At 42.0% G+C, this 24,656-nt stretch overlaps 1 protein-coding gene across 2 annotated transcripts in view; it reads left to right on the top strand.

Annotated features, from left to right (window-relative positions):
• Window positions 1-21,975, top strand: part of FAM91A1 (family with sequence similarity 91 member A1) — a 62,629-nt gene extending 40,654 nt beyond the window's left edge. The window contains exons 20-25 of one of the 2 annotated variants that reach the window (XM_030553792.1): window positions 1,814-1,963; window positions 3,509-3,616; window positions 4,002-4,125; window positions 8,403-8,472; window positions 18,064-18,089; window positions 18,507-18,592. In XM_030553792.1, the coding sequence (XP_030409652.1) occupies window positions 1,814-1,963; window positions 3,509-3,616; window positions 4,002-4,125; window positions 8,403-8,472; window positions 18,064-18,087 (476 nt within the window). In that variant the 3' untranslated portion in view covers window positions 18,088-18,089; window positions 18,507-18,592. Of the gene's footprint in view, window positions 1-1,813; window positions 1,964-3,508; window positions 3,617-4,001; window positions 4,126-8,402; window positions 8,473-18,063; window positions 18,090-18,506 lie in introns of both variants that reach the window. The other variant, XM_030553791.1, reaches the window with a different exon arrangement.
• The last annotated feature ends 2,681 nt before the right edge of the window (window positions 21,976-24,656 follow it).

The raw sequence follows: 24,656 nt of genomic DNA on the forward strand, positions 1-24,656 counted from the left end.
CTTTTATTGCCCATCATTGCTATATGCACCTCTTTGCTGCTCTTTGTGTCGCATGCAAGTTTATTGAAAAAACTTTTAAATCTACCTTATTCTCCACAAGACTCATCACTGCTGTGATGCATACAGAACACTGCCAAATGAAAACATCTAGGCGGTTAGTGAGCTCCTAATTGTGCATTCAGCTAAACTATCTTGATTATTACTCTGGGGCATGACTGTAATACAGAAAATAAAAAATTGAACACAGTTTTTTTTTTTTTAAAGAAGTTCCAAATTAATGATGTCCCCTTTAAATTTCCTAATCTTCACTTTCAAGGTCTGCACAAGCACAATTGCTTTTAGTGAAGCAGAAATTTACTAATTGTGAAGTGCTTCTTAAACTTATTTTAGTCAATCATTTTGAAGATTAAAGGGGGTGGAGAGAAAGATGATGGTCATGTACAGTAGAACCTCAAAGATATGAACACCAGAATTATGGACTTTCCAGTCAACTGGATACCCTGTGGAATCAGAAGTAGTCAGACAGACTGCAAACACTTTACTGCCTCGGGGCTTTAGCTCTGGGGCTCAGGGCTTCAGTCTCACAACTCTATATCCAGCTTCTGCCCCGTGAGGTGTGCCGGGACTTGGGGCTTCAGCCCAACAGGGAAGTGCTGGTTTGAGCCCCAGCGTGCCCCCACCCCGGGCAGAAGCCAGGAACAGAGCCGTGGGGCTGAAGCTCTGGCGTCACTCCTGGGGTAGAAGCCCCAAACCCTCCTGTGAGGCTGAAACCGGGAGTGGAGCCACAGGGTTGAAGCCACGAGCCCCCGCGGTCCGTCCAGGTCTAAAGCCCTGAGTCCTGGTGCTCCTGAGGGCCAGAAGCTTTGACACACACCTCTAAGGCTGCAGCCCCAATCCCCCACCCCTCCCAGTGGCAGAAGTCCTTAACGTCTTAAGCGTTACAGACAACCTCCATGCCCAAGGTGTCTGGAACTCTGAGGTTCTACTGTTCTTCCAAACTGAGTTCTCTGTGTACAAAGTGTGAGATTTAACACCTGAAACTGTAAATTGGTGCTGGACAAAATACAAACCAACATAAACCATCCATTAGTTTCCTGATCTGAGTCTAAATCCAGTTTATTTGTTTAGGCTTACAATGAGCTGTTTCCTACATTCACTTCTCCTCCTGTTGATCTTTGGCAAAGTGGCCCACATCCTTTCACCTTGATCTTCAGGTGGAAAGTTTTGAGCTGAAAGTCAGAAGGGTCTTTCTTACTTCCCCCCCTCATCCTGGCATCAGCAGCTGAATGTCAAAACCCAGTAGTTCCTCTGTGACTAGACTCAAAACCTGGGAACACTGCAGTATTATCTTGTGCTTCATAATGTACAGTACCTCACATAAATTCTGGGTCAAAGTACTGTGGAAGATCCAGATTGCATCTTAGTGGAAGAGATGGACATTAGTGAGGCCCAGCATTGAAATTGCTATACTCTTGCCATCTAGCAGATGAAGGGATGTGTGCGGAAAATGGCTCCCACTAATTCTTGCATCCTCTCTTCCCTCCTTCCCACTGTATCTTAAGGTACTATGTTGTTTTTCGAATGGGGAAGAAGAAGCTATCCATTTACCGAGTTTCCCATACCATAACCACCATCATGATATCTGAATCTAGGAGCTACAGAAGGCAGGGAAATCTCCAAATGCCTAAATGAATCGCCATCAGAAGTCTACCCCTGACTTCCTGGATATTAACTAATAGTGGTGCTATGGTTGCTGTACTACCTTCTTGCAGTGATGCAAAGGCAAACTTGTGTACTTTTTTTTCTGTGCTAGACTTCTCTCGGGTGAATATGGGCGTTCATAAAGCACTGAGAATATTAAGTGACAAAGTGGATTTGCAGCATTTTTGTGGATATGTTACCATGTTGAATCCTTCCAGTCAGCACACAAACAGAAAGCTGAGTGATGCTTCTGATGGAAAAGGTTAGTCAGCAGTGAAGACTATTTGTCTGGTGGCCAATGTGTTTGAATTCATGTGCCCTCTTTTAAACAAAAAGCAAGATGTGTAAATTTATTGTGTAGAATATAGAAATAAGTACAAAACAAAATCTTCTCTTAAAACCATCAACTCTTTAATGTTTTGTTTTGAAAACAAAATTATGTATTTAAGTAGAAGTGATGGAGATCCCTAGTTTCCTTTAAAAGCAGCAAAGAGTCCTGCGGCACCTTATAGACTAACAGACGTATTGGAGCATGAGCTTTTGTGGGTGAATACCCACTTCGTCAGATGCATGTTTTCCTTTAATTATTTTAATGCCAAACCAGATCCAAGTAAGAGCCTTGTGTTTTTCTTTATTCCTTTATGCCATACATCTGGATTAATGTCCTTAGGTAAATAGTTCGAGGTACTTTGGGTTCATTGTCAGTACATCACATATGAGTAAAATGTGTATATCCTATACATCAGGAGGTGTCATGGTATAATTCCCCACTCTGAACCTTAGCGTCCAAAAGATGGGGTACCAGCATGAATTCCTCTAAGCTCAATTACCAGCTTAGTACTTGTAGCGCTGCCACCAACCAGGAATTCCAGTGCCTGGTACACTCTGGTCCCCACAAAACCTTGCCCGGGGACCCCCAGGACCCAATCCCTCTGGATCTTAACACCTGGAAAGTAAACCCTTTCCCTCACCATTGCCTCTCCCAGGCTTCCCCTCCCTGGGTTACCCTGGAAGACCACTGTGATTCAAACTCCTTGAATCTTAAAACAGAGAGGAAAATTCATCTTCCTCCCTCCTTCTCTTTCCCTCTCCCAGACTCTTCCTGAGAGAGAAAGTAATCCTAACACAGAGAGAAAATTAACCTTTCTCTCCCCTTTCCCTCCTTTCTCCCCATCAGTTCCCTGGTGGATCCAGACCCAGTCCCCTGGGGTCTCACCAGAATAAACAAAACAATCAGGTTCTTAAACAAGAAAAGCTTTTAATTAAAGAAAGAAAAAACAGTAAAAATTATCTTTGTAAATTTAAGATGGAATATGTTACAGGGTCTTTCAGCTATAGACACTGGGAATACCCTCCCAGCCTAAGTATACAAGTACAAATTAAAATCCTTTCAGCCAAATACACATTTGAACTCCTCCCAGCCAAATACACATTTGCAAATAAAGAAAACAAACATAGGCCTAACTCGCTTTATCTACCTAGTACTCACTATTCTGGACATATAAGAGACTGTATCAGAGAGATTGGAGAGAAACCTGGTTGCACATCTGGTCCCTCTGAGCCCCCAGAGTGAACAACAATCAAAAACTAACAGCACACACACAAACTTCTCTCCCTCAAGATTTGAAAGTATCCTGTCCCCTGATTGGTCCTCTGGTCAGGTGACAGCCAGGCTCACTGAACTTAACCCTTTACAGGCAAAAGAGACATGAAGTAGTTTTGGTCTTTTAACCCTTGACTATCTGTTTATGACAGGAGGTAACTAGGCTAATATTCAACTAAGTATTATTAAATATCTTAAATTTAGGTGAGCTTGAATTGGCATCAGGATCTGATGTAAATGGGAGCACAGAATCATTTGAAATTGTTATTGAAGACGCATCTGTGGATTCTGCAGCTAAGCAAAGCCCTGAAGGTAAGATCTTACAAATGATTTATATTATTTACTGGAAGATAAAATCTCCCTTAGATTTTTTTGTCCAGTCAGAAATTTAGTATTTAAGTATCTAAACACACAATACAAGCATTGCCTAATATCTCCTCCAGTGCTGTCTTTTAAACAAATAGTACACATTAACAGTGTTGCATTAACTATGCATCAGTGTATCAAATACATTAATTTTTTTTAACATGTTTTAATGCGGATCTCTTAATCTTTATTTTTGCTCAGAATTGTTTGAAGTGTTCTATCTTGTAAATATTGTATAAGTTTTAGGAAACTTTTGGTACAGTTTAGCTACTGACTTTCAATTTACTGTTCTCTTCAGTAAACTTTTCAGTCTCTTGTTTACATCTTGCAGTACCCACAACAGAACTGGAATGGGTTCCCCTGGAATTATGCTTTGGAATTCCACTCTTTAGCTCTGAATTAAACCAGAAAGTCTGCAGAAAAATTGCTACCCATGGACTATGTAGAAAAGAAAGGTGAGGTGTCTTTTCCACAGCCATTGTGTGCAGAACTTAGCTGTGCTTTGGAAATTCAATAAATTAAAGTTGAAACGGTAGTACTATATCATGTTGTTACATTGCAGGAGTCACTTTTAGGCTCCAAGATACTTGCTGTAATATACATTCCCATAGCTCATTGATCATAGCTCAAGTCCTACTAGTATTTGGCTGCTATTGTCAGCGTGGGCATCATACAATAATGTATGATGTGTGAGTGGAGATTAGAGTAATTAAAATCTTGCCTTGCAATTTATCTTTATTGTAGATTAAATTTCACATTGCAATTCATTATTATAGTGAAATGTTTTTCGAAAGGAATTTTATTTTAGTTTGGAGATTATAAAAAATTGGATTTCGGATGGTAATTTGTTTAATCTCTTGCTCAATGAGGTCTCTGACGGACAATTTTAGTTGCAACTGTTTCACTGAAATGCAGCACCTTTGATTAGATTATATGTCTTAAATTAATGGTGCTTCTCTATGTGTGGATAAATACAGTCCTTTGTAGAGGGACAGGGCAGAGGGAAGTAGGCATAGAGAGCCTTTACACAAGCTTTCCTCTCATCATCAAAATACTAGCAGAACTCAAATTCTATAAGAGCTAATAATTTAGTAGCTTTACTGCATTTCATTTTGGGAAGGCAATTCTTATGCACTTATGGATTTAAGTGATGGCCACTGATCTTTATTCCTCATTTTGAAGGTGGCTTTTCATTATAGTTCATGTATTCTTTGGCAAAATCTGCCTGATTTAGGGGCACAATTTCAGAGGCTGTGTGTTACAGCCATTTGAAAATGTGGCCCTAATTAGACATCTGCAGTGAGGCTCTTACAGGTAAATAGGTTGCTTGTCACCTTAATTGGAGCCTTTGCTATGTTGCATTTTAAGAAGTAACTTACGCTAAGAACCACTGTATATCATGCCTTTCTAAAACGGTCTAGCATAAGAAGCAAGAATGAAGTTTAATATATTATTCATGCTTTGTGTACCTTATAAATATTGAGTATAACTTTCAACCACACCTTTGTGTCATAGTTACAAACATAAATAACTTCAGGAAATTGGATATTCACTTGTTGAATCAGCAAAGAATCCTGTGGCACCTTATAGACTAACAGATGTTTTGGAGCATGAGCTTTCGTGGGTGAATACCCACTTCCTCAGATGCATGTAATGGAAATATCCAGGGGCAGGTATATATATGTGTGCTAGCAAGCAAGCTAGAGATAACGAGGTCAGTTCAATCAGGGAGGATGAGGCCCTGTTGTAGCAGTTGAGGTGTGAAAACCAAGAGAGGAGAAACTGGTTCTGTAATTGGCAAGCCATTCACAGTCTTTGTTCAATCCTGAGCTGATGGTGTCAAATTTGCAGATGAACTGAAGCTCAGCAGTTTCTCTTTGAAGTCTGGTCCTGAAGTTTTTTTGCTGCAGGATGGCCACCTTAAGGTCTGCTATAGTGTGGCCAGGGAGGTTGAAGTGCTCTCCTACAGGTTTTTGTATATTACCATTCCTAATGTCTGATTTGTGTCCATTTATCCTTTTCCGTAGAGACTGTCCAGTTTGGCCAATGTACATAGCAGAGGGGCATTGCTGGCATATGATGGCGTATATTATATTGGTGGATGTGCAGGTGAATGAACCAGTGATAGTGTGGCTGATCTGGTTAGGTCCTGTGATGGTGTCGCTGGTGTAGATATGTGGGCAGAGTTGGCATCGAGGTTTGTTGCATGGATTGGTTCCTGAGCAAGAGTTATTATGGTGTGGTGTGCAGTTACTGGTGAGAATATGTTTCAGGTTGGCAGGTTGTCTGTGGGCAAGGATTGGCCTGCCACCCAAGGCCTGTGAAAGTGTGGGATCATTGTCCAGGATGGGTTGTAGATCCTTGATGATGCGTTGGAGGGGTTTTAGCTGGGGGCTGTATGTGATGGCCAGTGGAGTCCTGTTGGTTTCTCTCTTGGGTTTGTCTTGCAGTAGGAGGCTTCTGGGTACACGTCTGGCTCTGTTGATCTGTTTCCTTATTTCCTCGTGCGGGTATTGTAGTTTTGAGAATGCTTGGTGGAGATTTTGTAGGTGTTGGTCTCTGTCTGAGGGGTTAGAGCAGATGCGGTTGTACCTCAGTGCTTGGCTGTAGACAATGGATCGTGTGTTGTGCCCGGGATGGAAGGTGGAGGCATGAAGGTAGGCATAGCGGTCGGTGGGTTTTCGATATAGGGTGGTGTTAATGTGACCATCACTTATTTGCACCGTGGTGTCAAGAAAGTGGACCTCCCGTGTAGATTGGTCCAGGCTGAGGTTGATGGTGGGGTGGAAGCTGTTGAAATCATGGTGGAATTTTTCCAGAGTCTCCTTCCCATGGGTCCAGATGATGAAGATGTCATCAATGTAGCGTAGATAGAGAAGGGGTGTGAGTGGACGAGAGCTGAGGAAGCGTTGTTCCAGGTCGGCCATGAAGATATTGGCATATTGTGGGGCCATGCGGGTGCCCATAGCAGTGCCACTGATCTGGAGATATATATTGTCATCAAATTTGAAATAGTTGTGTGTAAGTATAAAGGTACAGAGCTCAGCAGCCAGTTGTGCTGTGGCATCATCAGGGATAGTGTTCCTGACAGCTTGTATTCCATCTGTGTGTGGGATGTTTGTGTAGAGAGCCTCTACATCCATGGTGGCGAGGATGGTGTTTTCTGGGAGGTCACCAATGCATTGTAGTTTCCTCAGGAAATCAGTGGTGTCGCGGAGATAGCTGGGAGTGCTGGTGGCATAGGGTCTGAGTAGAGAGTCCATATATCCAGATAGTCCTTCAGTGAGAGTGCCAATGCCCGAGATGATGGGGCGTCCAGGATTTCCGGGTTTGTGGATCTTGGGTAGTAGATAGAATAACCCTGGTCGGGGCTCTAGGGGTATGTTGATTTCTTCTGGTGTTAGTGTAGGGAGTGTCCTGAGTAGATGCTGTAGTTTCTTAGTGTATTCCTCAGTGGGATATGAGGGAAGTGTCCTGTAGAATTTGGTATTGGAGAGTTGACAGGTCAACAGAGCCAGACGTGTACCCAGAAGCCTCCTACTGCAAGACAAACCCAAGAGAGAAACCAACAGGACTCCACTGGCCATCACATACAGCCCCCAGCTAAAACCCCTCCAACGCATCATCAAGGATCTACAACCCATCCTGGACAATGATCCCACACTTTCACAGGCCTTGGGTGGCAGGCCAATCCTTGCCCACAGACAACCTGCCAACCTGAAACATATTCTCACCAGTAACTGCACACCACACCATAATAACTCTTGCTCAGGAACCAATCCATGCAACAAACCTCGATGCCAACTCTGCCCACATATCTACACCAGCGACACCATCACAGGACCTAACCAGATCAGCCACACCATCACTGGTTCATTCACCTGCACATCCACCAATGTAATATACGCCATCATATGCCAGCAATGCCCCTCTGCTATGTACATCGGCCAAACTCGACAGTCTCTACGGAAAAGGATAAATGGACACAAATCAGACATTAGGAATGGTAATATACAAAAACCTGTAGGAGAGCACTTTAACCTCCCTGGCCACACTATAGCAGACCTTAAGGTGGCCATCCTGCAGCAAAAAAACTTCAGGACCAGACTTCAAAGAGAAACTGCTGAGCTTCAGTTCATCTGCAAATTTGACACCATCAGCTCAGGATTGAACAAAGACTGTGAATGGCTTGCCAATTACAGAACCAGTTTCTCCTCTCTTGGTTTTCACACCTCAACTGCTACAACAGGGCCTCATCCTCCCTGATTGAACTGACCTCGTTATCTCTAGCTTGCTTGCTAGCACACATATATATACCTGCCCCTGGATATTTCCATTACATGCATCTGAGGAAGTGGGTATTCACCCACGAAAGCTCATGCTCCAAAACATCTGTTAGTCTATAAGGTGCCACAGGATTCTTTGCTGCTTTTACAGATCCAGACTAACACGGCTACCCTCTGATACTTGACACTTGTTGAATGGAACAAAACCCAGGCAGTTAAAAGCAGGGAGTAGGGGGTTGGAGTTTAGTTAGCAATTTACCTCTTATACAATGATAGTATTACATTATTCTGTTTTATTTTAACAAATGGTGTTAAGAACCTATAGAGCTGCTCTTAAGATCATGAGCCTGGTATTTTAGTCCACTACAGTAACAGTATGTATCGACACGTGCACTTTTTTAGACACGTGCTATGTTTTACAGCTTTTCCTTTTTTCATTTTGACAGCCTTCAAAAACTCTTGCATTCCAGTAGAAAGCTGTCCCTGCAGGTTCTTAACTTTGTTTATTCATTCCAGGTAAGGAAAAAAAAATCAAAATGTAGGAACTTCTGCATGGTCTGTCTTTTGCTTTTGGCTTTTTTGTTAAATGTTGTGTAGAAGTTTGTGGCTTATTCACTTTTTAAAGGTAGCGCTATTAAGGATATTGTCATATTAAAAATCTCAGTATATTCTGAAATTTTATTGAAATAAGGGGGGAAAAATACCATTGTTTGGTTTTTTACTTGGTATGTTGTCACCGCTCCATGTATAATCAATGTCCCCTGTTTGTGAGGGATTTCAAAGCAAAAGGAGAGAGAGAGATTTGAAACATGGTTATAACCTATATATAAATAAATACATCCTAAATATTATTAAGGGACTCTAGGCAAGTGTAGCCTCAGGTACTACATAGTAATCTTCTAAACATCAAGTTGACCATATCCCTTTTAAGAGAAATATTTTTATTTAAAACTGTCATTGTTTAGTAATGAAATCTCTTGTCCTAAATTTAAACAAGTCTGAGTGACAGATGAAAAATGCTGTTAAATTCTAGTTTTATTAGTTGAAGAAGTCTGGTGTGTTTCTTCATGTAAACAATGAAGTGATGAGTTAATGTTAAAGGGAAAATGGGTAAAACTCTTTGCTATGTTTTGGAAGGCTTTTTGTTTAAGAACATTGATGTAGCATGTTTACCTGGGCATTCCTCTACAGTGCCGTAGCATTTCTACAGTTGCCATGTAAGCATTCAACCTGTTGAAATTCTATGATATATATGAGGATACACATGTGCATAGTACTTGACAAGGCTTTCCTATGTCTGTTGATACTTGTAAGGCGGTTGCAGCTGTCACACCGTCCATCTGGGAGAGAGGCCATACCTCCTCGCTCCAAGCCTGCTGGAAGGGCACCGTTTGGGGGGGAATTAGCATTGGGGTCTCCGTCACTTTGCGGAGTAACGCAGTAGTGAGTCTAGGGGCGGTCCTCTGACTGGACAGGGCACCAAACAATTAAAGGACTCTAGCCTACAATCAGGGTAGAGAATCAATGTCTATAAGCCCTGGCCCTCAGGCAGTGCAGGGCAGCAAGGAGGCTCTGGCTGGTATTCAGGACATAGCAGTAACAAGTCTATTAGCTCAGACCCTCAAACAGCAAGTTTAGGAGCCCACGCCCTCAGGCAGGACAGGGCAGCAAGGTCAGCAGGCTCTGGTTTGTATTCATGACAGAGCAATAAGCGCAAACAGGGTGGGGCAGCAAACAGTTGGGGGTCCTGGCTCTAGCGGACCGCCAGTGAATGCTGGCCTTTTGGCCTATGATGGGGAGGCTGCCACCCCAGGTTATGGTGGCAGGGGTAGGGAGATGTGGGCCCACCCGACTCAACTGCGTTCCAGCCCAAGGCCCTAACAGTGGTGGAGTGGTCTGCTGCTAGGTCAGTGGGGAAATCTGGCTGCGACACGCTGGCCAGCTGTCAGCAACACAACTGAACTATATTTGGCTCCCCTGGGCTACTTCCTACACTTCTGGGTCCTGGGGGTCATCATCCATTTTGCTGGGATAAACAGTTAAAGGCAAGTCCCAGCAATTCCTTGGTGTCTCTGGTGACCCACAGCTCTGGCAGTCCATCCAGATCTCGGGTGCTACAGCAGTTGCTGTCAGGTCTGAACTCCAGCAGCGGAGGAGAGATGTCCTTCTTCTCTGGTAGCTCCTCTCCAGCTGAGCTGGAGGGCCTGCCTTTTATACTTCCGGTTTCTGTTCCGCCCCTCTACTTCCAGCGTGGTGGGTGTGGGTGTCCCGGCTCTGCTCACCAGGGGGCAGTCGTAGCCATTCCTCCGTCCAATTGGGAGGGCGGCCTTGCCCCCTCGCTTCAGTACCACTTGTTCCCCACAGGCCGATCTGTCTTAATAAGATTAGGTCTTTTGGAGGATAACATAACGAGATTTTAAAGCTGATCATGACACTTATAAAAAGGAAACCACCTCCCTTACTATTATGAATACAGTATGTGTGTCTCTCTCAGGCAATGACAAATTATATGTTGGGGGACTGCTGTTCTAAAATTTATTTTTGTCCTGGTTTGCTCTGACACTAGGCCTCTGAGACACCGTTTAATGATGGCTTTGCCCTTTCCTATAATTTCTGAGATTAATAACTATTTTATACAGCACCATAAGTGTGGTACAATGTCTCCCTGTTTTGGCAATAGCTGTTGCTAAGAAGCGTTCTGGGTTGTCATAGTCCAGATGCTATTTTGTCCTCTCTTTCTAATAATAACTTAGACAAGGTGTGAAACTACGAAGGAAACCACTACGCTCACTTTTTGAAGTGGCCCTGCATATTCCCACTTATGGATAATGTGTTGAGTTGTGCAGCCTAATCATAGAACGTCAGGGTTAGAAGGGACCTCAGGAGGTCATCTAGTCCAACCCCCTGCTCAAAGCAGGACAAGTTCCCAACTAAAACATCCCAGCCAGGGCTTTGTCAAGTCTGACCTTAAAAACCTCTAAGGAAGGAGATTCCACCACCTCCCTAGGTAACCCATTCCAGTGCTTCACCACTCTCTGAGTGAAAAAGTTTTTCCTAATATCCAACCTAAACCTCCCCCACTGCAACTTGAGACCATTACTCCTTGTTCTGTCATCAGGAACCACTGAGAACAGTCTAGATCCATCTTATTTGGAGCCCCCTTTCAGGTAGTTGAAAGCAGCTATCAAATCCCCCCTCATTCTTCTCTTCTGCAGACTAAACAATCCCAGTTCCCTCAACCTCTCCTCATAAGTCATATGCTCCAGCCCGCTAATCATTTTTGTTGCCCTCTGCTGGATTCATTCCAATTTTTCCACATCCTTCTTGTGAGGCCCAAAACTGGACACAGTACTCTAGATGAGTCCTCACCAATGTCGAATAGAGGGGAATGATCACATCCCTCTATCTGCTGGCAATGCCTCTACTTATACAGCCCCAAATGCTGTTAACCTTCTTGGCAACAAGGGCACACTGTTGACTCATATCCAGCTTCTTGTCCACTGTAACCCCTAGGTCCTTTTCTGCAGAACTGCTTCCTAGCCATTCAGTCCCTAGTCTGTAACAGTGAATGGGATTCTTCCATCCTAAGTGCAGGACTCTGCACTTGTCCTTGTTGAACCTCATCAGGTTTCTTTTGGCCCAGTCCTCTAATTTGTCTAGGTCCTTCTGTATACTATCTCTACCCTCCAGCATATCTACCACTCCTCCAAGTTTAGTGTCATCTGCAAACTTGCAGAGAGTGCAGTCCATGCCATCCTCCAGATCATTAATGAAGATATTGAACAAAACTGGCCCCAGGATCAACCCTTGGGGCACTCCACTTGATACCGGCTGCCAGCTAGAGATGGAGTCATTGATCACTACCTGTTGAGCCCGACGATCTAGCCAGCTTTCTGTCCATCTTATAGTCCAATCATCCAGTCCATACTTATTTAACTTGCTGGCAAGAATACTGTGGGAGACTGTATCAAAAGCTTTGCTAAAGTCAAGGAATAACACATACACTGCTTTCCCCTTATCCACAGAGCCAATTATCTCCTCATAGAAGGCAATTAGGTTAGTCAGACATGACTTGCCCTTGGTGAATCCATGCTGACTGTTCCTGATGACTTTCCTCTCCTCTAAGTGCTTCACAATTGATTCCTTGAGGACCTGCTCCATGGTTTTTCCGGGGACTGAGGTGAGGCTGACTGGCCTGTAGTTCCCCGGATCCTTTCTTCCCTTTATTTTAAAGATGGGCACAACAGTAGCCTTTTTCCAGTCATCCGGGACCTCCTCCATTTGCCATGACTTTTCAAAGATAATGGCCAATGGCTCTGCACTCACATCTGACAACTCCTTCAGCACCCTCTGATGCAGCTCATCTGGCACCATGGACTTGTACTCATCCATTTTTTCTAAATAATCCCAAACTACTTCTTTCTCCACAGAGGGCTGGTCACCTTCTCCCCATACTGTGCTGCCCAGTGCAGCAGTCTGGGAGCTGACCTTCTTTGTGAAGACAGAGGCAAAAAAATTGTTGAGTACATTATCTTTTTCGACATCCTCTTTCACTAGGTTGCCTCCCTCATTCAGTAAGGGGCCCACACTTTCCTTGACCACCACCTTATTGCTAACATACCTGAAGAAACCCTTCTTGTTACTCTTAACATCTCTTGCTAGCTGCAACTTCAACTGTGATTTGGCCTTCCTGATTTCACTCCTGCATGCCTGAGCAATATTTTTATACTCCTCCCTGGTCATTTGTCCAATCTTCCACTTCTTGTAAGCTTCTTTTTTGCATTTAAGATCAGCAAGGATTCCACTGTTAAGGCAAGCTGGTCGCCTGCCATATTTACTATTCTTTCTACACATTGGGATTTTTTTTCCTGCAACTTCAATAAGGATTCTTTAAAATACAGCCAGCTCTCCTGGACTCCTTTCCCCCTCATGTTATTTTCCCAGGGAAACCTGCTCATCAGCTCCCGAGGGAGTCAAAGTCTGCTTTTCTGAAGTCCAGGGTTTGTATTCTGCTGCTCTCCTTTCTTCCTTGTGTCAGGATCCTGAACTCGACCATCTCATCGTCAGTGCCTCCCAGGTTCCCATCCACTTTTGCTTCCCCTACTAACTCTTCCCTATTTGTGAGCAGCAGGTCAAGAAGAGCTCTGCCCCTAGTTGGGTCCTCCAACACTTAGACCAGGAAATTGTCCCCTAAATTTTCCAAAAACTTCCTGGATTGTTTGTGCACTGCTGTATTGCTCTCCCAGTAGATATCAGGGTGATTAAAGTCTCCCATGAGAACCAGGGCCTGCGATTTAGTAACTGCTGCTTGGTGCCGGAAGAAAGCCTCGTCCACTTCATCCCCCTGGTCTGGCGGTCTATAGCAGACTCCCACCACCACGACATCACCCTTGTTGCTCACACTTCTAAACTTAATCCAGAGACTCTCAGATTTTTCTGCAGTTTCATACCAGAGTTCTGAGCAGTCGTACTGCTCTCTTACATATAATGCAACTCCCCCACCTTTCCTGCCTTGCCTGTCCTTCCTGAACAGTTTATATCCATCCATGACAGTACTCCAGTCATGTGAGTTATCCTACCAAGTCTCTGTTATTCCAGTCACATCATAGTTCCTTGACCGTGCCAGGACTTCCAGTTCTCCCTGCTTGTTTCCCATGCTTCTTGCATTTGTGTACAGGCACTTAAGATACCTTGCTGATTGTCCTGCTTTCTTGGTCTGAGATAGGAGTCCTCCCCTCTTGCACTCTCCTGCTCGTTCTTCCTCCCGGTATCCCATTTCCCCACTTACCTCAGGGCTTTGGTCTCCTTCCCCCGGTGAACCTAGTTTAAAGCCCTCCTCAGTAGGTTAGCCGATGGTAGAATCTTCTCCCAACAGTGCCCGTTAAAGCACATCTGTGCCTCCTCCTACCCCTCCCCTCAGCATCTTTGAACATTCAGAGGGTGGGGCGAAATAATGGGGGGTGGGCACACTACTGCCTGAGTTCCTTCCGGCTACTTGTGCCAGATAGAAATGAACTGCTCCAGTCCTTTGGATCAGGTTTTTCCCTCCTATTCTGGTGCCTTAGATAATTGGTGGTGGTAGCTTATACAGTTAGCGTTTGTAATTTGTAAAAAGCACTGTCTATACAGCTATTTTTAGAGTGCTAGCACAAGCCCTGCTGGCCCAAGTCTATCAATGTGGGCTGGGACACTTGCTGCTGCAGGCTATATAAACATACCCTAAGTCAGGGATTCTGAATCTTTTTCTTTCTGAGCGCCCCTCCACTCCCCATGTGCTATAAAAACTTCACGGTAGGGGCGCTGGAACGGGGGGGGTCATGACTCCCCCACATTTTACTGGCTGTAAGGGCGAGGGATGCGGGAGGGGATGAAGAGGAGTGAACGGGGGATGAGGTCTTGGGCAGGGAAGAGGAACCGCAAGAGCGGGGCTTTGGGGGAAGAGAGAGTGCGGAGGCTTGGGGCGAAGAGGTTGGGTGGGGAGGGGTCGGGCGACGGTTCTGGTGCTGTGGCCCCTCCATTTTCATGGCGCTTCCACTGCTCCTGCTCCACAGCCCACTATGCCATGACAACTGGTTCTCTGTATATAAAAAACAGAGCTGGCATTAGGGGGTAGCAAGCAGGGCAATTGCCTGGGGTCCCATGTCACAGCGGCCCCCGCGAAGCTATGATGCTTAAACTTCGGCTTCGGCCCCAGGTAGCAGAGCTCAGGACCCTGGGCATCAGCCCCCTGCAGTCGGGCTTTGGCTTTCTGCCTTGGGCCCAGCAGGTCTAATGCTGACCCTGGTTGATGGACCCCTGAAACCTACTCATGGCCTCCCAGCAGGCCACAGATCCTTGGCTGAGAACCACTGCCCTAAGTGTCTCGTAGAAAACCATTCTCCTTCTGGGTCTTCTATTTGCCAGACTTTCGCAGTCAGGGCATGTAAGGAGAGGCATCATAGATTGCAGGTGTTCCTGTTTAAGGAACCATTTGCTGCTAAACCATCAGGCTCTGGGAGATCATCTAATCCAAAGGCTGATAGGTCTGTTTAATCTCCAACTGCTTCAGTAAGGCATAAGGTACCTAAAGGATCCAAGTCTTTTGGTTCTGGCTCCTGTTGCTATCTCATCAGATCCTCCTGTTAAAGCTGCTGGAGTGTTGAAGGCCCTGTCTGTTCAATTGACAGCTAAGGACCCTATAATTAAGCTGTCTGTTCCGACTGTCGCAGTTCCAAATTAAAAGGGGAGGGAGAAGTCAGTCACTGTCAGCAGTGCCAAATGTTGTGGATCAGATTTATTGGTTCCATCTCATTTGGATATGTCTTCTGCAGTTCAGTCTCTGAGACCAAAGTCTGTTCTGCATTTGGCTTCACATTTCAGGATTACAGAGTTGAGCCCCTCTCCCGATCTGATGATCCCTAAGCCTGTTAGACCAGCACCATTGCCTGAATTAACTCTGGTGCCAATGTCTTATTGGAAGAAGACTATTATTGTGCTGGCATGTTCTCATTATGACATCTGACTGTTCATTGGATCTGAGTGAGAGATTGCTCAGAGAGAGGAGGAGGAAGCCTTCTCCTCTCTCTGGTTCTGAGAGCTAAATCCCTTTCACCTGAAAAAGGTGTAAAATGGAAGATATTGTGAGTGTTTTCACACAGCCATCTTTGCCTCTCCCTCCTAAAACTCCTTGAGGATTGCCAAAGAGATCCTTCTCAACTTTTAGGCATCCTCCAGTGCCGTTGCCATCTCTGGTGAGATCAGTAGTGGAATAGAGGTTGAATCCATGGTTAGAAGATGATAGAGGGAGAGTTAAAAGATCTGAATTGTCCATATTCATGCCACCTAAGTATGGATTTCCTCAACCTCTTGGACAGTTTCTGCTGCCTCATCCTATGTAAATGTTCCCAGGTCCCAATTATTGGAAACACTGACAGGACTTATTGGGCTGTGCTGCAAGAGTTCTTGAGTCATCCTCTGTATGGATGAAGTAGTGATATTCCAACTAGTAGTGATATTCAGGTGAAAGGATCTGTCTTCTGGGGAATCTTTGGATCTGATTCCACCGGATCTGTCTGCAGCTCACAAGGTGGTGTCTGACACTTTCTGAGTAAGAGAATGAGGAGTTACTTCCTCTTTTCGAGCATGATTAGGTGGGTAAAGAATTTGAACTGATTTTTCAACCGATGAGCATGTGGGTGTTGCTTCTGTGTTTTTTCCTTCTGAGGATGCTTTACTATTCTATGAATTAATATATCATATGGAATCTACCTTGAATTTGCCTTCAGTTGCTGTGGAAGTGGTGTCACATCCCGTATTTGATGTTCTTGGTGGTCCTTCTAGGAATAGAATGTTTTACCTATGTTGGAAGGTTTCTTGCAACCTGCTAAAGGAGTTTGGTCTACCCTTGCTTCTTGTCAGCTTATCTTTAAGAAGACTGACAAATTCTCTGAAATACTGCATGAGGCGTGTTCATATTTTCATACTCACCTGTGTCAAATTCCCTGCTGGTTGCAGCAGCCAGTAATAGATTCAGGTCTGGTTAAGCTTCTTCGATAAGATAATAGAGCGGGGGAAAAGTTGAGGTTTTTGTTTTGTTTTTTTGTTTTAGTGATCAGGGTGACTAATTACCTGGCAGTCATGCCTGTTTCCAATTTCGTCTGGGGAGAAAATGACTTGTGCAAGAGTTACCAGATGATCAGAGGAGATCATCTCAGGGAGAACAGAGGTTTCAAAAGCCAGTTCCTAAATGACCAGAGGACTTAGTGAATAGAACAGCAAACGGACGTTTAGAGAGAGAGTATAAGAGGCATCTACATGTAACAAACCTACTATAAATTTAGGCCAATTCTTCCCGCTCCCTGTTCCCCCGCCCCCAAAAAAAACAACAAACAAAAACAACCCTGCAAGAGTAAATATAATGCAGGCAGAAATTCAGCAGCAGAGCGGAGGCTATCCAGTTTATTGCACTGAATGCAGCATGTACAGATATCTGCCTGTGGGCAAGTGCATTAAATTAGCCTCAGTTCAGACACAGATGGCAGCAGTGCAAGTGGTCTTTGAGGTCCTTTGGGAACTTGTAGCACACATGAGAAGATTGATACTGGTGAACTGACTTAATGTGCGGATGGACAAAGGAGAGTTTGATTTTCAGAGCACTCAAATTCCTTTTGTGAAGAAAGCCGGTTTGGATTAGATACATGTTTATTAGACTGCGGAGGTATTGAACTCCTACACAAGCCCTGCTTTAAACTCATTAAAAAAGGAAGAGAAGAAGCTTTTTGCTTAATTCAAATGTCCTGTGATGTAATTCCAACATACATAGCATTGCAGAAGATAAAATTGGAAAACCAAACATGAAGGATCTTAACATTCAAAATTTTGTATCCAAATGCAAGGAGCACTGGAAACTAGCAAGAACTAGAAGGGGGTACTAAATGATGGAGATTATCTAGTGGTGTAATCAGAAATTGGTGGAATGATCCACATATCTGGCATGTAAAGTACAAGTGATTCTGTATTTATAAAATACATTGCATGTGAAATCCATATAAAGGTATAATACATAAAGAGAGAGGTGTGGGGGTGTGCTAGAGAGTTTGGTGATGAAATACTTTTGGGTAAGGATTCCAGGAATGAAAAAGTGGAAGTGAATACAAACACCGCCCTCCCCACCTCTTCACGCTAACCAGAATAAGAGAGAGAAATATATCTACACATGCATTATTGTTTAAGTGCCAACAGTGTGTTTCTCGTACAAGATATCAAGGATGACGTGGTTCCTGCTCTGATGAGTGTATAGTCTTAAATAGCCAATACAAATCAAGTAAAAAGGCACAAAACTGACAGAGGAGGGTTCTGTCTCAGAATGACGTTTGATTGATGAGACACGATGATTTTAATGAATGGAGCAACATTACTAATGGGTTTTGTGGAAATAGTTTAGAGGTGTTTGAGAGAGGGTGATGATCCCTCTTTTGAGGGTGTTCTCAATGTAGATGGCAGTCTAGAAAAAAAGAGAGCCCAAGAATAAGAGTAGGAGACTAATATAAAGGGTTTGCCTTGCAGAGGAACAACTTACAGAAATCCCAAGAAGTATAGTTCCTTGGACTTTCTTATGTTTCCTTGCAGGTCAGATGGCTCACAAGGGCCTGAAGGTAGGTTTCATGCAAGTTGGGAAGGGAGCACAATTTTGTAAAGATTATTAGACTCTGACACTAGGGCAAACACCAGCTTCAGCTGTGTTTTCAGTGGCTAGTTACTGACTAGTAAATGGAATTTTGACTGAGGTTTTTTTAATTCCTCTTTGGATTTTTCAAGAAGCCTTTTTGGACCCAAGAGAGTTTGTATGTAGGCATAGCAGAAGAGTCAAGTAACTCCTGACACATTCAGTGGCGCATGCACTTACCTATATAAAAATTCAAAACTTCAGTGGCTGAAAGTAGCATTAATAGACCCTCTGGAATGCAGATGTGTGGCTTAAATGAGTCAGTTGAACTCCAGTTAGTACTGAACCACCCTTTCTGGTCCTTTCTTCCTATTTAAAAACATTGTATTTTTCCCTTTGTCTTTAGGAAGGTATTTCAACACTGGATCTGCTCTCTGACACCAGTTCAAGTTTGTTTTCACAACCTACTTCTGCAGACATGGGTGTTCCACTTCCTGCCAAGAATCTAATGTTCAAAGAAGGCATGTTATCTGAATGGAATGGACAATCCCCATCCCCAGTTCTTATTGCAAACGTACTTAAAGAACAAATCAAATAGTTTGGTTTCACCATGCATTGCTCACTTAATGCCTTTTTTCTTTGTCTATTACGGTTAATTTATACAGCCGACCAATAAGAAGTGTTTTGCTGCTGCAGCATAACCCATATTAAAGTAGTGTTTTTAAGTGTGTTGTGTTGCAGTACAGGGGAAACACTGTACACGACTCATTGCATTTCCTGCTGTAACAGAAAGCTCTTCAGCTATCCGCACTATATTTGTATCTTGAGATAATCACTATTTCTTTTATAATTCTAAACACACCCTTTTTAGGCTTTCTGATTATTGTTAAATTTCTATGCTGCCACCACAGAATTACAATGGTCATTTTATATGTTCATTGCTCAGACATAAATCCTGTTTAGTTTTGTATTTTATTACTGAATTCTGTTTATAGGTGAGAGATTTGGCTCTGGAAAGGCTCAGTAGTGTTCAATGGTGGTATTATGGGGCATTGTTGCTGATGTCTGTAGATTATGTAGATCAGCCTGATGAAGGTTTGGTTTGGTAAATCAACATAACAATAATGAATTGACACTTTCTATGAGGTCCTAAGTTTTGAAGACATAAAATCGTGCTGATGCCTCTAGGAAATCTTGGAAAAAGTTTGGGTCAATTTCATCCTTGGTGTAACTTCATGAAGAGCAATGGAATTGCACCAGGGATTAATTTGGTTTCCTCTGTTCCTAGAAAGCTGTTTATTTAAGAGTGTATTTCTCCTGTCCACTGTTTTATTGGAGCATTTACATGAAACTAGGATCTTTACGCCTTAAGCATGTTTGCTTCTCTCATATGCAGTGTTGTTGGGGTCATGTTGGACCCAGGATGTTAGAGAGACAAGGTGGGTGAGATAATATCTCTTATTGGAGCAACATCTGTTGGTGAAAGACACAAGTGTTTGAGCTTACACACAATAGACCTGAAGAAGAGCACTGTGTAAGCTTGAATGCTTGTGTGTCTCACGAACAAAAGTTGCTCCAATAAGATATTACCTCACCCACCTTGTGTTTGCTTCTGTCACTTATTCCTCACCGGAAGCTGTTCATTTGTATTTGTAACGTCTCTGTAGAAAAGTGTCACAAACCAAAAATTCGAATGGCAGAATAAACAGCTGGAGAAGACTTAACACTAAAAGAACAAAGGTTTTTGTTTTTATGTGAGTGTCCTCAATAGAGAAAAATGCAGAAAAAAGTGCAAAAAATTTTTAGGCAGATGTATTTCTTTAAATAATTCTTTTAAGTTTTCCTTAAGCCATCAACTACTCATGAAAAATATCAACATTAATCATTTCTAAGTTTAGAAGGCTTCCTCCCTAGAGGTGGGAGGAATTTGTGCAGTGTTACTTCATTTTAGTTTATACTAACTCTGCAAGATGGTTTCCTGCCAGTTTAAATACATTATATCCAGTTAAGCACACTAGGAAAACAACAAGTATGTAAACTATTTTGAAGATTAGTGTCTACAAATTTCTGATGACTTTTTGTTTACTGGAATTCATTATATACTATCTTTAAAATGAAATTGAACATGCTGTCAGCACCTGCCTGCAGTGTAAGCAATTATTGGACCAAGAACCTGTGCAACATGCAGTTCTGGAAATTGTACATGATAAATGTAGTAATGGTCAGTTTTTGTATTTGTTTGATAAGAGAGTAAGAAGAAAATATTTTAAAAGGAGGAAAAAAAAAAAGCACCCTAATGTGATAGAACAGTGATTTGAAATAGAATGGAATCTTTGATTATTTCCTTATTTCTCACTTGGTTAACATTCCTATTAAGTGTGAATGTGTCGCTTTCTCTCCGGCTGAAAACTGAAAGTTGTAAGTACTTCAGCATGTTCAGTGCAATGCTCTTCTCACGTTTGTCTCTTCCCCCTTTATATTTTACCAATAGCAGTTGAACTTGCTTATTCTGCACATATTACAGAGCTTGACTTCATGTGTTGATTAGTGTGTACACTACAGTAAAAAAGGTTGACTTTTTTATTGGAAGTGTACAAATTGTTCATATTTTTAAATTGATATTGGTTGTCTTATTACCTTCAAAGGAAATTAAAAAGAAAAAATAGGTATGCTACATGTTCTTTATGGATATTAGTAAGGGGGGAAATAGCATAGAAAGCAGACCAAAGTCTGATCTGTCCGAGAATTAATATCCCACATGAAGAGATGTTATTCCACTGTCTAACACAGTGGAGGGACCTATACTGAAGGTGATGCTTTACTTTTTCAGTATTGTAGGCTTTATTTAAAATACTTTAGTGAGCTTTCATAGGTTAGCTAGCAACATACTTTATATTGGCTGTCACCTGTACATTGTGTATATACAGATATGTACAATTATGGTAGCTCATGTAAAAGTCTGTCATCTGCAACCTCAAAATTAGTGGAAGTTTTTTTTTAAGATTTGTTTTTAATTGTCCACTATTATTGGCCTGGATGCCTAAAGTTAGGCTTCTAAATAAAAGTAGCCTGATTTTGCAGAATTGCTAAATACCTACAAATCTGAATGTTAACAATCAGAGCTATAGGTACTTGACAGCTTTTCAGAATCAAGCTACTCTTATTTAGGTGCTTGAAGATGGATTTAGGAACCTAGCTATAAACACACAGGCTTGGACATTTTACTGAATTGGTGACTACCAAAGAAAAACCTTAAACTATTGTAAACTCAACTGCAACTGTAATACTGGGTATGATCCAGAGGCTTTATTCAAAGTGCAACATTTTGTTTTAAATGCAGTGTAAGCAACAGCAAGACCTCCAGTCAAACCAAAATAATCTTTTTTATATTGTTATTAAGAATAAAGACAATATAATTTTTTTCTTCAAATGATTTATTAATTGTGGAAAATCAAGTTCATAATATTTTAAATTTATTGTAGGCATCTACCTTCCAAGAAGTCTATTAAGTTAAAGAAAAAAGTGGTTTGTTTTGTGCTTTGGGAATAGTTCGGTCAACCTGAGCAGTATTTTAGCTGAATTTATCTTGAGAGATAAGAGCCAACTAACAAGATTTCATTGTGGTTTCTATCCCATAGCAGTTCAAAAATTCTCTCTGGCATTGTTCTCAAACCTTTTTTTCCTTTCTTGTTCAGTGTTTCTAACACAGTTTGTACTCTGAAGGTTTTCAAGTACAACTGTAACTCAATTCCGTTGATTTTTTTCTGGTATGACATTGTTAATAGTATATATTGAAATGTACAGAATCTTGTGTTCAGTTAAATTATTGGCACATGTAACAAATGTTTACAAATAAAATGTGTTGTAAATCAAAACATGGCAAAATGCTTTTCCCTTTCAGGTGTGTTTCTTCTGGACATGGCAGTAAAATGTGACACTTACAAACTGAAGCACTGTTGACCAATTATGGTAATCTCCATAATATATTATGAGAGTATCTTCAGCCCTTGAAGTAGTAAAATCTTCAGACATTTAGATTTATCAGAAGACAAGTCCTGTGATTGCAATATCTTTCCTCCTAAACCCTCTTCTCCATTGGTTTTCAGAGAGATGATCATGGAGCATAGAAATTGCACCCTGTATCTCCCCATCTAGCCATGATTCTTCCACCAAAAGCCTAAGTACTTCCTGAGACCCAGCTTTGGCTCCATATCCTTCATTAATTTGCCCCCAGAAAAGACAGTAACTTAACGAGGCATCATTGAGCTCTCAGATTAGGATTCTGATCAGCAAAGCACTTCGGCATGGGTGTAAACTTAGGCTATGAGACTACTCACATACTTTAGTATCCTGGTGACTCAGGGCCTCAGCAAAGCCCTTAAAAACATGCTTAACTCTCACTGACTTCACTTCATGCTTAAAATTAAGGGGGTGATATCAAGTACAGAGCCAGCGTTGAAGAGTACAGAAAATGTTGAAATTATTACACAGCTAAGTATTCAGGTGTGAATCTTTTTTTGGAGTGCTGCTTCAGGCCAATAAGTAACTATCACCTTATAGAATCTCAGCTCTCTGGTACTTGAACCCAGTTGCAAACCCTTCCAGAAAGCTCAGGCTGGTATTTGACTTTTAGAAAGTTGACCTGTGTTCTTGAATATAGGGAAGCTTTTGACCTTTTGCTTAGTTACGGAAGAAGAGAAATGAGATTCCTGCTTCCTTAAAGTAATCCTCTTTGATCTTTTCTGAACTCTGGCTTATAGCATAATGGCAATTACAAAGAAACAAGCAAAAAAATAAATCAGAAATGAAGAAAAACACTAGTTCTAGGTCTGCTCACATAAAATCTCTTTACCACTCTCTTCATGAAGTAAAAGAATAAAACACCAAATAAATGTGCACATTCTATGTATTGCATATGTCAAGCATTCAACTATTTGCTATTGTACATCCAGCAGACTCTTACTCATTTAATCCCATAGTGAACTGTTAAATGCCAAGAGGTCCTACACATTAGAAGTTTGCTCAAATCTATTCAAAACTAAAGTTTTATAGGCTTAACCAGCTGGGCATTGTCCTCTTCTACCAGACTGAAATCAGTGGGTGATCTGGATAACGTAGGCTCCAGGCCCTAAATGAATTTTCCAGTCAGTGTAAACTATAAGGATAGAAGGGTTTTTTTAAGTAGAGTACAGAAGGGGAAAGAATTCCATGATAATTCATGGTGGCAAACACTGAGATTTTTAGAATTTTCTTTTTTCAGTATAAAAGAAAAATGTCACCTAAAAATCACCCTTATCTCACCTATTGATTTCAATGTAACTGATGTAATTTTAACTTTGCAAACACGTTATAAATGCATAGCCTCTAACTTCATCTTTCTGCTAGTCTTTAAGAAAGCTCAAATTTCATGATTTAAGCAGGACTCGGGTGATTTGGGTAGGGCAGGATTGGGTCCTAAATTAATTTCCCAAAGTCCAAATAGAACTGTAAATGGAGATATTTTTTTAAGTACAACTATTGTCCTGTGGGTGTCAGTATTTCACTTTGTTGCCGAGTGACAGATAGGTATTAAACTGTTAGAGATTATTCTTCTCTGTAAAGATCCTGCATGCATCATATTCTTATGTTTTTTAAACCCTTGGTTTGGTATCTTGCTAATTTGAGTCATTTTCATAAATTACCTTAATAAACAGAGTGTTTGACTAGTAAATAATTTATCAAAACTATTTGAATAAAACATTTTTGGAATATAATTTAAAAACAAAAAAAGGGTTGAATAACACAGCACATTTTTGTTAATTTATTTGAATGATGACATTCATCAAATACATTGTTCAACTAAATAGTATTAGACCAGCTGTATTAAACATTACCAGTACAGCTAGACAAATAACTGATTTTTTTGGTTTGGTGGCAGTTAAAAAAAATCCAGTTTGGGTTGAACTGAATCTGAATTTTTTGGGGAATTTTTGGTGAATTGAAAGTCCATTTTTGGATCTGTTCCAGAGCAGGATTTCAACCCTAGGTCTTCTATGTCCTGGATGAAAGTCCTAATCATAGGACTAAAGATTATAAGGGGTGGGAGTAGGGGGAGCAGGTTACTACCACCTCCTCCTTTGGCCATTTTGCGAATGGCCAAAGGCATTTCTTTCAAATTCACAAGTTGTTTTGGGTTGACCAAAACTACACTTTTTGGGCAAATGAACTGTTTGAAAAATTTTTCTCAGCTCTAATTATCAGTGCACTGTGGTGTCGGTTGGCTTACCCTTAGTTGGCAGTGAGGATGGCCATGAGGGAGGTGACAGAACCAGTGACAGCAGTGATGGTAGTGATTAGGAAACCTTTGATGACAATGAAACCAGGGCAATGAGAAGGACAGGAACCAGGGCAATGAGAAGGACGGGGTGGAGTCCAAGACAAGTGACCTGGGAGTTGATGATAGTGGCAGAGCCCAGGATAGTGGTGGTGACATGGCAATGGAACCCAGGCGGGAGGCATCAGAACCAATGATGGCAGTGGAGCCAGGGCAATGATGGCAATGGCCCAAAAGCTGATG

The sequence above is a fragment of the Gopherus evgoodei genome, chromosome 2, assembly GCF_007399415.2.
Source record: "Gopherus evgoodei ecotype Sinaloan lineage chromosome 2, rGopEvg1_v1.p, whole genome shotgun sequence".
NCBI lineage: Eukaryota > Metazoa > Chordata > Testudines > Testudinidae > Gopherus > Gopherus evgoodei.